The sequence below is a fragment of the Mastigoproctus giganteus genome, chromosome 4, assembly GCF_048544385.1.
Source record: "Mastigoproctus giganteus isolate SK-2022 chromosome 4, ASM4854438v1, whole genome shotgun sequence".
Lineage (NCBI taxonomy): Eukaryota > Metazoa > Arthropoda > Arachnida > Uropygi > Thelyphonidae > Mastigoproctus > Mastigoproctus giganteus.
Window position 1 is genome coordinate 9,413,781 of NC_143578.1, and position 18,678 is coordinate 9,432,458.

The 18,678-nt window shown below is 38.1% G+C and overlaps 1 protein-coding gene across 2 annotated transcripts; it reads left to right on the plus strand.

The window, feature by feature from the left end:
* Positions 1-1,100: 1,100 nt before the first annotated feature.
* LOC150086376 (noggin-2-like) lies at positions 1,101-17,764 on the plus strand. Of its 2 annotated transcripts, none has more exons than XM_090371341.1 (3): positions 1,101-1,255; positions 8,625-9,419; positions 16,679-17,764. In XM_090371341.1, exon 2 carries the CDS (start codon positions 8,625-8,627, stop codon positions 9,366-9,368), a length of 744 nt encoding a protein of 247 aa, XP_090227467.1. In that variant the 5' UTR covers positions 1,101-1,255; the 3' UTR covers positions 9,369-9,419; positions 16,679-17,764. The 2 variants fall into 2 exon arrangements, with proteins under 2 accessions (XP_090227467.1, XP_090227466.1); XM_090371340.1 differs by lacking the exon at positions 1,101-1,255 and adding an exon at positions 8,067-8,349.
* The last annotated feature ends 914 nt before the right edge of the window (positions 17,765-18,678 follow it).

Genomic DNA, 18,678 nt, shown 5'->3' on the forward strand with positions numbered 1-18,678 from the left:
CATGAAGAACAGTGTCCATTAATAATCACTATCTTCTCCCACTTAACCATCTCTTTTTCCGTAGCAGTAACTTTCCTTTAATGCCACACTGCTCCACTTTATACAGAAGTCTTTTATATGCAACGGTATCAAAAAGCTTTCCTGAAATTCCAAGTATAATATTTTTTGCATCTAGTTCCTTTGTTACTATGTTTTAATGTCCAATCATATTGATCAGACAAGGTAGTCCTTAACAAATCCATGCTGTGACTGCAGTATAACTGCATTCCTGTCAATACCTTGTTTGGGAGAGGGGGAGGTGATTTGATTCAAGTGTATAAGGAGAAGGATTAGTATATGAGTGCCTTCTAAAACTTGTGCCTTCTGGTTTTTCCCTTACTCACCAACGTTCCTGAATTATAATATCTTTGGTGGGGGGAGAACAATGAACTAGAGCGCTCCGAACAGCGTATTGAAGTTGTTGGAATAAGTTGCTGCAATGCGGCCGTTATAGAGTTTGTCAAAATTCAAGGAGGGAACTGGACAGGCACTTTCGAATAGCATGAGAAAGGAGTGTCTTTCTCTCTCTTTTTCTTTTTTGTTGTTATTGTTGTTGAGTTTTAGGAGCATCGGCGACATATTGCTCCATGTTTATTGTCTGTAAATTGCGTGTGTTCTGATGTCGATTTTTTGTTTGCTGGACGAAAAACCCGAATTTCCGGGAGAAAAAGCCATGCTAACCTCGCCTGAGACCGAATAACTCAGCCACGTTGTGAAAAAGGCCTATAAAAATTCCTCACGTCATCAACGGGATTCGAACTCAGGTCTTTTCCATCCGGTGTGGGAAGTAATATTCAATTATCACAGTCCACATTGTTAACCGCTAATATTTTAATAGTAATAATAAAAAATTTACAAATAACTCTCCTGGACTCTCCTTAGCTATCCAAGTTTAAGCTAATGCGCTCTCTACCGACAGTTTAAGGAGAGTCCCAGTAGAAAAATGCAGTTTTTTTTTTTTTTGTAAATTTTTAAACTGCCGGTAGAGAGCGCATTAGGGCAAACATGGATATTTAAATACTGAAAAAGGAAGGTAATTTTTTTTTAATATGTTACAATTAATTTATGTGTATATTTTTGGGAGTTTTAAACTATAAATATGGCGGTGTGTTTTTAACCCGAAAAGTTAGTTTCAAGAAGAAAATTCGTGATGAAGTATTTTTTAAAATAGCAGTCTCATTTAGGAACTTCTAAGGATTTCTTAAAGCGATATAATGTAAGTATATTTAATATCAACTGAATGTTAATAAATTTATTCGCTTGGTAAGAAGTATTGAAAAGCAAAGCTAATCGATTTGTGTATTTTCATCGTAAGAAAGTCAGAAAAAAACCAAAAAACATGGAGCAACTTTGAGTTTTATTGAAACGTCTGGAGAATGTAAAATCAAGGCAATACCAAGCACTTTCAACATCTGTAGTTAACGTCTTTCTGTACTTAAATGTCACTGCGATTAGATTTAACTATTAGCGGTCGCGCTGAAGGTCAGCAGTACAAAATATGAATAATTCAAAGTTTAATTTAAATTTGAAAGTTAAATATTGCTCGATAAAATAAAACAACAACAAAGAATATTGATTTTGAACATCTTTACTGTAAATAGAATGAACTAGACGTGCGAACTAGATGCTCCAATTCAAATATAAATCTTACGCATAAATTTATTTTAGATCTCCCAAGTCACTAGTACACGTTGAATCTATAATACGGGTAACACTGGCCTACATCAATTTCCTCCCTAAAATAATTTCGACACATTCTAGTAGGAAATGTGTTCAAAAACTCATATGTGCGTGAAAAGTTCTCATCACCCTCAGTTTTCAAATATCGTAGGTTAATGACCGAAAACAGATCTATCGTTAAAGCTTCATTTCCTACATTCCCATTTAGATTCTTTTGGGAGCGGTCTCTGATGAACACGGTGAAAACTTTCACCAAGATTTTTTTTCAAATGGAAAAAAGATACCAGGAAAAATGGAGTTCAAATATGTGACTGTTGGAATCTCGTACGGGGAGACACCAATGGACGATTATAAAAGGCAAAAAACCAACAAAAGTGGTTTGTTATCAGATAAACATTTTTGTATATAGAATAAGGTTAATAGACCCATTTGTTCAATATTTAATACTGCATGTAACATTTTAAAATATAACAAGTCTTTTTTTACTAGAAACTTTAAGTTTTTGACTTTAATCCCTTCTTCCTTAAAATTGGTGGGTGTTACAGCAATTTGGTTGCCATATTTGAATTCAACAACATCAAATCTACAAGCATCACCCTGAATTTTAATATGGATCGAAAAAAAATGGGGGGGGGGGTTTGCCGACCAGTGAGCTGTGTTGTAAGTTATGTTTACGTAATCTGTAGGCACAGATTACACTCCTTCTACATAAATAAGGGACTGGTTAATGATATTTGAGACACAGCGGAGGGTTGTGATCCTTAAAAGCGATTAATGTTAATGAACCAAGTTTCATAGTCAGGTGCAATAAAATATATTGTGGGAATCGTATTTTATGTGCATAATGTTGTCCATATTCTCGTGCTACATAATTTAATTTTTATTAAAAAAAACCAAGAATATTTAAACAAATTACTTCAATTGTGCTTTAATACGTTGGTTATAGTTAATTTTATATCTTTGAGATGTTTGAAAACAAAGCACTCACTTTGACCATGGATTCTAAATATACGGGTGTATTTTTATTCCGAAAAGTGAGCTTAAGTGTAAGTTTTAAATTCCGTGATGAGGTACTTTAACAGCAGTGTCATTTAGGGACTTAAGGGATTAATTACCCTTCCCTTTCTACAGGGGGAAGGAAACGACAGACCTGCAAAGTAAACTGATATAATAAGGTGATTGCTTGATCAAGCAACGTAATTGAAATTATAATAAAAGCGATTCGTCAAACAAAACATAGGTTGAATACAACACTATCAATTTTGTTATGTGTGTAGACACTACCATTACTTTCTTAAACTGTCAAATCGATGTGCGCCCATTGGAAAAAGTCAGAGTTCAGTTCCATATTGCAGACCGGAAAATGAATGTTTTAATTTAAGTATTTTTGTAATTAAAATTTTATATTAATACATTGAAATTATCTATTAATTTATTTAATTTGTATCTTTAATTATTCATTTTAACAAAATTTATTATTAGAAATATTTGAAAGGTTACCACACTGCGCGTTAGTCATTAAATGCGTCAATATAGGTTAGTGCTGTTTAAAAAAGCTGTAGCTCCCTCCCGTCCCCCCAATCGAAAGTGTAAGGTATTTTCTCCCACATAATGAAAACTTATTTGTATACAATATATTAACATTTTTCACTTAAAACAACTCGAAGGATAAAAATCAATTGAATGACTATGCATCGTCTACAGCAAACCTAAATTGGATATGATCCAAAATTTAGTCTCTCAGGCCATTAACTAACATTTAAAAAAAAAAAAAAAAAATATTAGACATGTGAACTAAGCTAAACCAACATCACTTGTTTTTAAATCCGAAAGAAACAATACTTCAATTAACATCCTCTGTGGTGGACTAAAGGCTTGTCACACTTTTGCATCTCCCCTCCCAACACAATGAGATAATAGTTCCACCATTTGTCAGTCGCTGGGAGAGCTCTGGGTTCGAATTTCGTGGAAATTAAGGGATTAAACGCTTTTTTATATAACCCTGGCCTACGGTCGTGACGGATATGTTGTAACATAAACTGTATTTTATCGATTTTTTATTTTAATGTTGCAAAAAGATTTTTTTCCCCTCTTTTCAATTCAAACCTGTAGTCTTATCTCAGGCAGAAGGAGCAAGGCCCTATAGTTTATTCCGGCTTCCCTTCAGTATCTTCAGAAGTGAAGGTTGGCCCGTGAACACTTGCACAGACAAAATACACAACAAAACCATATGAACTGAAATACTATAACAGTACACCCTCCCTCCGTGCGATCAACATGGGGAAAGTCACCTCAAGCAGTGCTCCTTGTGATTGGTTCGCTCTTGATGTTCCTCCGTGTTATCAATCATATGCACTCCTTCTTGTGAAGGATATTGTTTCTTTAAAAAATTTATACCAAATACTGATGGTCATGTTTAGCATTTTTTTTGGGTTGTTCAGGGAAACTACCATTTACGTACTTGGCATCGTCAGCAAAAAATAAGTTGGATCTTTTTTCTATCTAATACCAAGGGTAATTGCCAATCTTCAGGCCAAACTATGAAAAAGTATCAATAACAGAAATTTTATATCTATTTTTCCATATGTTTACTAATTTCAGGGCACATTTTACAGAAATACCCTCTTCTGAAGCAACGAGAGGCAACTTTTCATCACGATCTATTCCCGCGGTACCTGACTCCATTGTACTGGTAGAAGTTATTAACTAGGCTCTCAACCTATTGTATTAAAATTGTTAATGGTTATTTTAATTGTCCTCCACAACTAGATCATTTTGAATACGAGCTTCTCTATCTTTGTCACGATGGGAATGTCATCCATTAATAATATCTCTACTAGAGGGTTATTGGTGGTAGTTTTTAGACGTATCAACAACTTCGGCTGTATTATGTCTATATAGATGTGTTTAATGCCGATTTGCATATTGTGCGACGCGAGAAACCCGAATAACTCACGGGAAAAGCCCAAGATCGTCCAACTAAAAGTCTAATTAAAGATGCTTTTAGAAAGTTCTCCAGTTTATGATGGGACTCGAGAACAGACCTCTACCAGTGAAATTGGTTCAACTTTTGTCGACGTTTATTCATCCACTGGCCTGTTGGTTGAAGTTAATTGCTGGTTCTTATAGTGCATCTCATGGCTCGCCAACATCCTCAACTTCACTGTTAAAAAAAAAACATGAAAGTTACTAAATCTACTCTCCACCACAAACAGAATTCTGACTATCGTAAAGGCTAAGTGAACTTGCTGTCACATACTTGGACATCAAAGAAGATCGACTCCTTGGCACCAGTTTTCTTTTGTCTCTGTAAGGAATATTTCCATAACGAAGGTAGTCAAACTTTTTCTTACTGCTCTGCTCTCTAGAAAGACACTAACTTAAGGTTATCGGCAGGGTAAGGTTGCAGTATTAAAATATATATATTTAAAAACTGTTGACTACAGTTCTGCTCCTTCTTTTTGCATGACAAAGAAAACCTTTTTTGAGCTATACAGCTGCCACCAGGTGCATCGTTTAAATCTCTCAACACACACCTCTGATCAAACCATCATTCCTTCATTTTGTGGATTATTTTGCCTAATTTGGTATTAATATTGACAACATGGCGTAAGGACGCAAAGATTATACAGTATCAACCAAAAAAAAAAAAAAACCGTCATTCCTTCAAATTTGTCCAAATCTTCCTAAAATTTATTCATACTACCACTTCCACAATACCAAATAGAAGTCCAACAATCAGTTTCTCTGCTGAAAGAAATTTACTCATCTATTCTACAACCATCCTTTTCCAATTTAAATTTATGCCCTCTTGTGTTTCATCTGAGAAAGAGTAATGGTGCCATCAGCATTTAGTTTACTTAATCCTTTTAAAACTTTATACATTTAAATTTAGGTCACCATGCAGATGCCTAGCTTGCAGAGAATGCAATATACTGAAAACCAGTCTTGATAAGAATTTTTATCAAGTGCCCACCACCAACAAATCTTGTTGCTTTTCTCCGCACCCTTTCCATTAGATCTGTGTCCTTCCTTAAACTGAGGTTTCCAATCCTGAATACAGTTTTCAGATGTGGCCTAACCACTGCTTTACATAATGGGACAATAACCTCCTTGTCCATGCTGGCAAAGTTCTTATGTATCATTGACCCCCATAGAAATCTGGGGATTGGCTGTTTTTTTTTCCAAATTGAAGTGTCTCTATACCGCTGAACACTAGGCATTAAGTTGAATTGATCTCAAACAACTCTCTCGCATCATCCAGGGCAAAAATGCTAAATTGATGGATTAGTTTCCCCCAACATCTAGGATGTATGTAGCCCTTCTAGTTTGCTGAGAGCCTGCCCTCCCTGTTTGCTTCAAAATGCGGCGATGCGCAGAAACGAAATATTCTCGATTTGAGAATAGAAGTCCATTGTCCATTCATTCCTCCAATCGGCGCATGGTAGAAAACATCGGTATATGGATAGCCTGTGTTGATGTGTATTAACAAAATAATAAAACTAATAAGTCCCGGGTTTCTTGGACTTGTTAGTTTAACCAATTTTAATTAATTTGGAAAAGCTTGGCAAATAGCTCTAAAAGAGTAAAATTTCGCGAAAATCCATCTACTTCCAGTAGATGGATTTTTCACGATATTTTATATCTGATTTTAATGAAATTTGGGACGACTCAAACATTTTTTAATAATGCCCAAATATAAAATGCATGAAAATCCATCCACTAGGAGCAGTTAATAGCATAAATGGGGGGGAAGCATTTGCTCCCCTTGCAACATTTTTGCCTTAAATGGCGCCTATGGAAGGGTGCACTATTTCTTGACAGCTAATAGACCATATTACAGACAGTAGAAGTACCTATTTTGTTACCTTTGCTCCCCCTCAAGGAAAAACTTGGACACTACACTTGGAATCACAAAAAAATAAATTTGGTCGTTTCTTCGCCATATTATGACACATTACGAGTAAGTATTAAAGTAGTAATTAGTTGTTTATAGGGATGAACAGGTTTTTGTAAGACAAAATAATTATTTTAAACAAATAACGATTTGCTAATAAATCCATTATTTTATCTTTTTTTTTCTTGGAAACATTGCATTTTTAATGTCGTGGATAATACCAGAAACTTACTGACACTATTTTAAGCACATCTCGGCTGTTCTTAATGAGAGGTATGGGGCTTTTTCATCCTGCAAAAGAAAAGACAAAATGGCCTCAGAGCACACGCAGTTTACGAATATGAAATGCTGACTCTTTTGTAACCTGAATTACCTTGGTAGTAAAAACAAAAATATTGATACCTGCTTAAATTATTAATACTATCCATTAAATCAGAAGACTGGACTTTGTGAAGTGGACTTGATCTCGTCAACAGGCATATCTGTCCAAGATCATTACAATGTATAAATGTTCTGTGCTAGCACTATAAAGCAATATAAAGATGTCTCTTATGTTTATACTTGTTATGCCATATCGCGAACGAGAATATTGTGTGTATTTTATACAATAAAGATCTTAAGTTTCGTACAAGTTTTTGTACGCCTTGTCAAAGCGTGATGATGGCTGCATGATCCTATATGTAAATCTGTTGTGCTTCACGTGTTCTATATTACAAGTCCCAACTTCTTAAATTCCCTTAATGAGAGTGTGTCAAATATGGTAACTATTTCTGGTACACCCTGTACTTCATTAGAATTCTTGGATTGGTGTTATGGTTCAATTTACTACTTTAGTTTCATTTTTGCTTTGAAAGATATTATTGTATCAAGTTTTATGGTATTTTAAGCAACCTTTGGTAATTATTTGGTACTTTGATGTATTGTTGTGTAATGTATCGTAGACTTTTCTGATTTTCTAATCGGATCATAGGTTGGACTAAAAAAAAAGATCAACTATTTTAAAGTTTGTCGTTACAGTTATAACATTTTTCCTGCATGCTTATGCAATATTGGGGGGGCTTTATTGCCCATTCCGCATGTGTAGAACTTACATTAAAACATCGACACGTGTTTCTCCATTGGCGGTACGTTCGGTTATAACTTGGTGTATGATGATTACGCATTCTCCGTATTCAAATCTCCAAATAGGCGGTGCTGGACGTGGAGAGGAGGGGGGATGGAAAGAAATGAAGTTTACTCAAATCGACCCCTTTTCCTACACACACAAAGAAAATATGGCCTTTTTCCTAAACGCAGATCCGTCGCCCTGCCCGTAGCACAAGATCTGGCTCCGGAAGAGCTGGTGTCAACATCTCTGTCGCCTCATCTCCCGTGCGTCTAGACGGGCTGTCGCTCGCGAGCGATGCGGTGAGTGCTGTGATGTTAGAAGGGGATGAAATCTCCTCGAACGTGCGCGAAGCTTGTGTGAGTGTGGATGTGTGCGTTTGTTTGTTATTGTGCATGCTGCACCAGCACTCGCGCATCATTTTTCCGTCCCCCCACCCTCCTTTTCCACCTCCCAGCTTTCGATGATTTGAGTCTGTGAACCTCTCTCGACAGTCTGCTGTTCAGTCGGCTACCCACGTGCACCTCGCGTGGGAACTACACATCCTCCTACCTCCCAACTTCTTCCTCTTGTCCAGCGCATGTGGCCTGCTCGTCGATTCTGCCAATTTTGCAATAATAGTTTTCAGGTAAATTCCAGCGCACCTGCTAAATTGCGTGCTTATTTCATCCATTTCTTCCTTCCTCCCTTCCTCTTCCCTGGACCCGAGTATTAACCGTTACCTGTTGCTGTATAACGCTTTTAAGTCGCCTGCTAGACTTTAATCGACTGCTGCTATGGCAACAGACTTATTAGGACGAGCGCCAAACGACTAACTTTTGCGCGCTTTTTACGCACCAGCGTATTTGCGATTTGAAATACTCACCCAAAAAGTGTACTCTGGTTTTTTCTTTCTCTTCTCAGATGTCCTGCCGAAGGTGTTCCCCCGTTTGTGGCTACCGCCGGCTGCTGTCAAACTTCCTCTGCCTCCTCTTCGTGTGTCCCCAGTCTGCAGTGACCTCTGACAATAGTCATGTGGCGGCCCGCTACGAGGAGGGTCGACCAGAGGTACGACCGGCTCCCTCTCTTGACCTACCTGTCCTCGAGCTTATTGAACCTCCTGGCGAAATCTACGACCCCAAGCCGGAAGACATGGACGTCCAAGAGCTGCGCCGAAAACTGGGTCCGCATTTCGACGAGAAGTTCATGAGCGAGCAGCAACCTCCCCACTATCCGAACGTCACCTCTTTCAACTTCCAAGTGAAGCGGAGCAAGCAGGGCCACGTGATCCCCGTCGGTCCTATGCCCCGAGAAATCCGAAGGATCCGCCTGAACCACGTTCGCATGCCGGACGGAAGTAGAGTCGGCCTCAGACTGGGAAAGAAACTGAAAAGGAGGTTCAAGGAGATTCTGTGGATGTACAGCTACTGCCCCGTCGCCTATCGCTGGAAAGATCTCGGCATCCGCTTCTGGCCACGCTGGATCCTCGAAGGTCATTGTTTCACCGCCAGCACCTGTTCATTCCCACGCGGTATGTCCTGCAAGGCTCGGCGTTCCGAAAACAAGACTATCCTGCGGTGGCACTGCCATGACTGGGACCTGCAGCGACTCTGCCAGTGGTTTCCAGTACGCTACCCGGTCATCACGGAGTGTAGGTGTAGCTGTTAGAAAGACGCCCTCGCCCGCCTACGCACCTAGCTGCTGGCTAGCCTGTGCACGGTAAGTTTGTATGTCTGTGTGATGGTTATTGGATGTGATAAATCTTCCGTGTCGAGTCACCCGCTCAATAGATGATTTCTAGAAGGCAAAGTCGGCCAACGTCTCATATTGAGGCCGAACTTTTCGTTGTATTTTATTTACCGACATAACGCGCGCACAACTCAGAAACAAACCGACCCTACACTTTTAAAGAGTATGTTGAGTCACTGTAATTTTGCAATGCCCCAGCAAAATAAAATGACCACTCTAGGCGTGTTACTCACCTGTAAATTGATTTATAAATATGGCAATTTAAAACTTTCTTTTATCAGGATAGCTTTCGGAATAATCTCTTGTTGCAAGGGAGTGCCAAAGGGGCCCGGCGAAATATTGCCTCACTTGCACAAAATTAGCTAACTAGACTCCGGTTAGGAGAAAGTTTCTGTATAATTGGGATTTTTACCCCCCCCCCCTACCTTTGTAGTCTGTGTGGATATTGTGGCTGTATCGCTTGCCACTGTCCACAACGCGAGAAACTTATCACATCTTAAGTGGGACTAATTATCCAGAATCAGGAGGTTGGGTGTCATCTTACAAACTAGCCTTCGAACACCTAGAAGTGTCTAAAACAATAAATCCAGTTTGTCCTGCCAAAAGGAAAATTTTCAAGAGGCTGAAAAGTCTTCTGCCACTGTGGACAGCATCTGTGTAGCTAAATGATAAAAATCAACCATCTTTAAAAATTTCGACAGTAGAAGCAGGAAGGGACGTCAGAGCTAGCACAGGCTCCCTGGACAAACAGCCTCGTCCTTCTCTTAGAGATCAAGAATCTTCCCTACACGATGGCCAGGCCTGCAGCAGCTGTAATGCCTTCCCCCACTTCCTTTCAACCCCTGGAGGCAGGAGCAAAACTCGAGCAGTAATGAAGAAAAAACGTTATAATTTATAACAGATGCATAACTTCCTAATATGCTAATCATGTCAAATTTTCCTACCATAAATGGTAGGCATTAATATTTTTTGAATAATGAATGTATAGCATTACTGTGTTTGCAGATACAGGAATTGTACAGTAACGCCAGGGCTGATAACAGCGATTGGAACTATTATCAAGAACTCATTTTTTATCGAATTTCAAAAGATTCTTAAGACATGAAAAAAATTTGATTTTTGTCTTAAAAATTAGCACTTTTCCCCCTTAGTTTTGGCCCTCACTATTGTGTGGGTCTCTGTTTGTCCATCGCTGTTTACCCGTCTCCGAAGAACAAGTCATACAATTTTATTTAAATATTGCGCATGTGCAATACAATTTATAATGTCACTATTTTTAAGATCAAATTATACATCGATTCGATTTAAAAACTATTACTCATAAGTAATAATTAAAATAAAAAAAAATTATATTTGCTGTGATTTCCTAAGAGTTAAAATTAAATAGAATTTTGTATAAATACTGTGTAATGATTAAAAAAAAAAAATAATAAGTGCCATTTAATTTGGCTCTTTCTCATGAGGCAAAACATTGTCTACTCAGGGAGTCATACTCCGCGTCACCTACGAGTGACGTCAGAGACCGGCGCAGCATATATAGTGATGGCACGTGTAGTGCTTGCAGTTCGAAGCCCGTGTAATGGAGAAAAGGGAAGAACCTGACGTGGAACGATTTGCGGCGCTAAGAATGCAGGAGCCAGCATTTCAGCAACTGCAGGCATTTTCGGCTGTTTGATGGCTATTCTAGTGAAGGTGTGGAGGAAATGTTCCAGAGAGGAACACTCAACGTGCCAAGATGGGGAGACACCATTGGTTGATAGTCGAGGTAAACGGCTGCTGGCACGTGTTGTCCATCACAACAGATTGCTCACGTTCCCTCAATTAACTGCAGACTACAACCAGGGCGCACACATTCTTTTCAAAGAATGCCAATCAGCGGACACTCTTGCCGATAGGTCTACAGAGTAGGCGACCTGTTCATGTGCCCACGTTGACCGACTGCTATCGACATCCCCGCCTGCAATGGGCACGAGATCACCATTCCTGGACATCAGACGACTGGAAAAGTCTCCTCGTGTGATGAAATAAGGTTCCAATTCCATCATGCCGATGGACAGGTGCAGCAGTGTAATCGTGGTTTGGCTTTCCTGGACATTACTGGGTCCTCTCATTCCTATTGAACACTCCCTCTCTACCAGATTCCACCTCGGCATTGTCGCCAAATTTTCCCTACATGGTTACTATCTATCCAGATGGCTCTGGGCTCTGAATGAGACAATGCCATGTTTCACATGACCTGCATTTTGCAGGAATGGTTCGAGGGTCACGTCCAAGCATTTCGTGTGTTCCCCTGGCCGCCAAATTTCTCCGATATCGATCCTATCTAACATTGTGGGATGCGATGGAACGCAGCTTTGCCAGTACACGCCAGTGTCTCGCACCATTGCCGACTCAGAGACGTCTTTCTGTCCATGGTACACGGGGACACCTTGCGCGGTCTCGTGGAGTCTATGCCACCCTTGCGAAAGGCAATCCAATACGCTAATAAGTAGGTGCTCAAAGTTTTTTTTTTTAGTTCATGAGTGTATCCGTGTATATTTTCTGTAAATTGGGCGCGTACTGAGGTTGATTTTCTATTTGTTGGACGAAAACACGAGTTTTTGGGAGATAAAACGATGCTATCCTCGTCTGAGACCGACTAATTCAACTACTTTTTGAAAAAGGACCATAAATTCCTCACTCTATCGACGGTACTCTAACTCGTATTTTCCACCTGGTTGGAGGAGGACAACGATTCTACCAACTGCGCTACCCACGAGGGCAAATATTTTAGTGCAGAAAGGTAGAAAATGATTAAACTTAATGATTCACTAAACAACGAGAAAACAAATAAAAAATAATAACCTCAGGCAAAAATTCCTGGGATCATTGCAATGAAAAATTTTTGAATTGCAATGATCATTGCAATTCAGAAATTACTTAAAGCTATAAGTTTTTCAGAATAATATTGCTTAAATTCTATAAAAGTGTAAGTTCTGTCAATCTTTTACTTAACTTATTGTTAACGTTGGGTATAGAATGATGTAAAAATGAATTAGTGATTTGAAAGAATTTATATATTGAATACATTGAAGAAATTAGTATTTCTACGTTTGCTGCTAATGTAAAATGCTTTTTTGCTTTTCTCCAACAACTTGTGGGCTCAGGCGAGGGTCTTCAAGTTCTCTACCCACAGGCAGGTTCAGGGCTCCACTGACGCCATTTTTCTCTACCTTGTTCTTTCCTTTTAATTCCTGCATAATTTCCTCTTCACATCCAATCCGTCATTCCAATTCTTTTCCCAACAGCTCTTTCCACACATTCCCTCTATCTCTTTCCTCAGCATGCTTGCTCTTCTCAAAACATGTCCTATAAAGCTCTTTTGTCTTAGTTCTTTTACTAACGTTCTCTCTTCTCCTACTCTCCAGGTGAGGGTAGCATGGTTTTTTCTCCCGGAAACTCTGGATTTTCGTCCAGCAAACAGAAAATCGACCACACGGAGCAATATGATCTTAGTCGCTAATGCTCATAAAACCCAACAACTTGCAAGCGCGTACATAGCAACTTTAGCCTGCTTGGAACACAATCGAAAAGAATACGTTATTTTTCTGGAGAAGACTCTACCAAAACATGCTTCTCTGTATAGTTGTGCAAAGATACAGAGAAAACAAATTAACTGTTTTTTGTTTTTTTTTAACCTAACTGTACACCCCCTCCCCAAAAAGTTGTGCTGGTGAATTCGCTCTTAATTCGATGCCCTTCTGTTAATCATAGATAAATAGTAATTTGATAATACGGTGTAACATTTTGGAGTGAATCTTATACACTCTTCCGAACTTATGTAAACGTAACGGGGTATAAAAATCATTTGAGAACGTTTTCCAGTTGATGGATGGCAGTCAACTGAGTCTAATTGGAATTCCTTTCAATGAATAAATCTCTACAACTACATTTTCGGATAAGTGGAGAAAAGTAGAAATGAACTCTATCGTTTCTACTTTTCTTCCTTATTAGTGTCTGGTGGTAAAAATATGCATAAAGACCTTTATGGAGAATTATGATTTGTGTATCTTGCTCTTCAAGGAGTCTCTTACCTTGAAAATAATAGGAGAGAAGGTAGGGATTACGTGCTATTAAAATAAAGTTCTAGAGATAACTGTGAAAAAAATTTGGTCAAAGGTGTGGTAGTAACTCTGCTGTCGGAAGCAACATAAGTACGGCGTCCCTTATATACAGTATTATTTATGATTACCCATTTAACACTCGATGCCCTTCCAGTGGTACTCATAAGAATCTGCACGTACACTATATTATAAAAATGAATTGGAACAGTAAGGGTCTGCACAATTAATTCTTAATTGACAATGTATTTTGGTTTCCTTCGGATCTTTGGGGGAATCTCAGACATCCTACGGAAATTCCATTTAGTTCAGGATGCATGATTGATAGCGACAGACTTGTATTTTCTTCTAAAATGGTAGTATCATAACCGCAAGACAAGATACTGTCATGTTGTCTAGAGGTATAGCCAGCACGTTTTATTACAAAGATGGCAGTCCATGTATACCAAAAATGAAGAACTCTTTATTGCATACAATGCCACTGTTACTTCTGGAATTCGTGGTTGAACTCAGTACTAAGTGGCTCGTATTATGGCATAATAAACAGATAATAAATAATGAGACCAAACGGAATTTTCATCATTCAACAACGCACTTTTATCCAGTGACCTGTTATAGCTTTGGAGGCTCGAGTGCTAGTGGTTCAAATAAACCTCCCTTCTCATGATTTAATGGCTTGGTAACTGCTCGTTCAATGAAACCTTAGAATTAGTACATTTTTAGATACTTGTTTTAATGGAAGAATGCCCAATGTGACAGGAATTGCATGGGTGCTCATATCTGCCTTTACCATATGATGGTCAATAACTATTCCAGTTATTGGCTGCCATATATGGAAAGAGGACAAGCCAAAAGGCTTGTCAGCATTTTTCCTTGACAATTTAATTCTGGTTGATTTTGTTAACCTTTAAAGAGCAAGATTCTGCAGCCTATATCCAATTTATATTTTCAGGATGCCCCATACTTTGGTAATTTAGATTATGTATGAAATGTTTGGAAAATATCACAAACGATTTCTCTCAAGGCAATTACTGGAAATCATTTAAACAATTTTTTTTTCGTTGTGAGTCACTATGGGCACATTACCACCAGACACCTTTAACTAGAAAGACAGAAGTTAGTTAATGTAAGCAATGCATTAAATGAATTAATTAACATTGTTAATGTTAACTTCAGGCACTTAACAAATTGTAATACACTATTTATAAAAAATAATAAGAGCAAAACCTTTCGCTTAATCGTTCTAAAAGAGCCAAATATAAAATTATGAAAATCCATCTACTAGGAGTCCATGTTATTACATGTGGACGGATGATCATGGTGAAAACAGTAGACGCTTAACGCATATACGAGGTGTGGCAATAAAGTTCCGGACTAGTGTTGTTGAGGTCATGTTCAACGAGTTTGAAAATAAACAAGTGGTATGTTGTGGTTCAGACTTTCCACCAACAGATAGAGGTACAGAGATTGTCCAGTAGGTAGGCTGAAAGGTTACAAGTAACAACCAGTTTCGCTAGTAGGGTTAGTGTTCCGTGTCGCAACTTGGCAATTAAAGCAAGGAACGAATAGTAATTTTTTTTTCTTTAAACTGGAAAAATCTACAACAGAAAAGTACGAAGTGTTAAAAGCTGTTTATGGTGATGAAACGATCAAGTCGTACCAGTGTGTTTGAATTGTATAAGAGGTTCAAAGACGGACGTGAGGATGTTCGCGATGACCCAAGAAGTGGGCATTCGTCAACCTCTCGAAATGAGGACAGTTGCAAAGGTTCGGGAAATTGTGGCACGAGATTGTCGTTTGGCCCTAAAAAACGATGACTGAGTTGAATAAGGAGACTATTCGTCAAATTCTGCATGATTTAGGGAAAAGTAAGGTCTGCACAAAATTTGTGCGGTACAGCCTCGCGGATGAGCAGAAGCAACGAAGAATGTCCTCATACAAAGACTTCATACAGACTTGTCAAGACAATCTTAATTTCCTCGACTGTATCTTGTCACTGGAGATGAGTATTGGGTATTTCAATACGACCCAGAGACGAAGCGTCAGAGCATGCAGTGGACTCCAAAATCATCACCAAAGCACAAAAAGTTTTTCGTTTACAGAAGTTCAGGATCAAGATAATGCTGATCATGGTTTTTGATAAACAGGGTGTGATTCATATGGAATTTGTTCCTGAAGGAGAGAAAGTAAATGCTGCGGTCTACTTAGAGGTGCTTCAAAGACTATTGAAGCTCATTTCCAGGGTGAGACCACAATTTCAAGAGAAAAGTAGTTGGTTCTTGTTTTACGACAAATTGTATAGATCAACCCTACTCTCCTGGTCCAGCACGAGTGGACTTCTTCCTCTTTCCCAAAGTGAAAACTGCCCTCAAAGGAATAAGATTTCAGGATGTTGAAGAATGAAGAAAACAATCTCTTTGGACGCCTTCGCTGACTCTTCTAAAAACTTTTAGAGTGGTGTAATAAGTGCATCCAATCATGTGATGGCCACTTTTAATAAAAGTAAAACCATTTTCAGCTCCTTCACTTTGTTCTTTTTATTGCACCAGTCTGGGAACTTCATGGCCACACCTTATATTAAAGCATAACAATCCGGGATTGGATTGGAATTTATAATGTTCCATATTGTGCAACGAGCTTCTTAATTCCTCCACCAGTATACATGGAAATACGATCAGCATTGCACTAATTATGCACTTTTAAATTATTACTTTAATACAATGTGATGGTCTGTTGCCTGTTATATCTTAGATATAGTACATATTCCAATACTTTTGTTCTCAGCGTGAATTTTACAAAATACAAGATGAAAGTCATTTCCTGATATTGGTAATTCCAATAAAAAAGAAAATGGAGATCAGAGAAATAAAATCTCTCCATTTTTCTTTAGAACTAAATTAGACTTCATAATATAATTAAACAAAGTTCAAAAAGCAAGGACCAATGCACTGGAATGTCTTTCCGGTTTATGTACATGGTAGGATATTTTATTAAAGGGTTTCCGTTTCTTAGTTTTTTTTTTTTTCCAAAAGTAAAAAAAAAAAAAGAAAACTTAAATTTAAAACTCTTTAAATTGCCCAAAAAATTCTAAATAGTTTTTCATTTTATGTTTGTTTTACTTTTTTTTAGGCGCACAACTTCTACTCCTCCCTAGCTATGATAGACAAAGACAATAACGGCATTAATCCGTCACCAGAGGACGTTACTTGCGACTGCGCAAATGTAACAAGAAGAGAATTATTTGGCGGCTAAGACGACTGAGCATTGTAGTATTTTCCACTGACACTGGTAAATGGACGTTTTCCTGAGCCTTCGAATGACGCATGCGCACATAAGCTCTTGGAATGATGGATGGTTAATGTTTTGACGAAGAGAAGTTATTCTTTGCAGTGACTGCCCACTTTGCTCTGAAGGAGAAACGTACCCTGACTGAATTCCAAGAGACGATTTTTCTTTTGTAGGTTTTTGATGCCTTGAAAGATTCCAGGAATTTTTCCACCATCGAGCGCGATTCTTTTTAATTCACTTATAGGAGAAAAGAAAAGCTGGGGAGTTTCTTCCCTTCTTGGAAATCTGAGATGGAAACTGCCCTATATATCAGAGTAAAAGAGATGCGATTTTGTAATTCGGTTAAGCTTTCTTGTATTTTATGTCAGTTTACTGTCAATATTAAATATTTTATGGAATTCTCTTTCCAACAGTTGGGTTCCAATGCGTCTCCACGTATTGAATTAATCTAACCATGCAAAATTTAGCTTTGTACATTTATTTTTCGGCAAGTTCTGCTTTAAAGATTGCCCCAACCGCGGGGACAAGTCCTTACTTTAATAAAAATTGCTTCAGCAATCAGGGCAGAGAATAGTATTGGTCAGTAATAATTGTAGTTAGTGAATCTTCTCTTGTGAGTGCAGGTGAGAATCAGCCGAGTGTGTTCCAATGTGTTAGTAAGCTTTTCTAGTCCACATAGTACCGTAGGTAAAATTCAGTGGTCACTTGATGTGATGCACGCCTGTGTTAATAATAATTTATTATGTTGTTTCATAAATTCAATATTGTGTATATTTATCTTTTACCATTAGAAAATGTGTATATTTTTCAATCAAATCCACTAGAAGCATCAAAATCATAGCTCGAGACAGACATTGTCTGCTATAGGGAAGTAAACTCCATTCATTTAAAGGAGCTTTTGTACAGTTTGGTGTTCTAAGATTTCATAGTTACGATGCTTGGATTTGTAAGATCCATTTGTAAAATTTACCAAGTTTGGTTAGTTCCAGTGCTTGTATTTGAAATAAAAGTGTTCAATATTCGTATTATGTGTTTTTTCTCAAACACTTTAAACAGTGAATATTTCTGACGGACGAATGGTAAAGTGAATTTCAGGGTAATTAGGCCCCTATGACCCCGAAAGCTGTTTAACTTATCTTCGATTAGGAGGGTACAAAATAATTTTCAGAAACTAGAGCTAGTGACATCTTCAGAAACCAACGTTTCAAAGATTATGGTAACACCTACAACTCATTACATTTATTAGCAAAACATAATGACTAACTGCTGATGCATTTTCCGTTACCTTATCAATGAACCTTTCATAGAGAGGTCCACTGAGAGCAAGATTCCCTCTATTAAAGTCATTAAAAAAATTAGATATTGTTTTCAGTTCGTGATGGGATTAAAAATTTAATTTAAGCTGCTCTAAATGGTAAACGATTTTTCACTCGGGATTTTATTCTCCTGTGGATCTCTCCGAAATTGCACACATGCTATTTCGGAAGTTATTCGTATAGTATGGTTTTTTAGACACTCCTCGCCAAGTCTTGGTGACAGGATAGCGGTTTTGCCATTCGTCACATGTTTCAGAAAGTTTGGATTCAATGACAATGAGGAAGAGTTTTTAATGAGGTCTTTTCAAGCTGGATCCAATTAGTTTGTCTCAGTGATGTGAAGTTTAATTTCTTAAATAGACAAACGCGCTTTAGGAATTCCATTTCCTATACGCCGACACCTTTAGTTACCTTGGCCCACAATGTATTTCAACTTGAGGAGAGTAACTAGGGGATTTTGGCTATCAGCCACGAATATCACTGCCGAGTTACGTGTGATCATAAATGAAATTTTTTCAACATGGA

Excerpts from the sequence above, each read along its gene's own strand:
- LOC150086376 (XM_090371340.1), top strand. The coding sequence starts at position 8,302 with ATGTGGCCTGCTCGTCGATTCTGCCAATTTTGCAATAATAGTTTTCAG. Across the intron at positions 8,350-8,624 it reads TTTGCAATAATAGTTTTCAG|ATGTCCTGCCGAAGGTGTTC; the intron begins GTAAATTCCAGC and ends TTCTCTTCTCAG.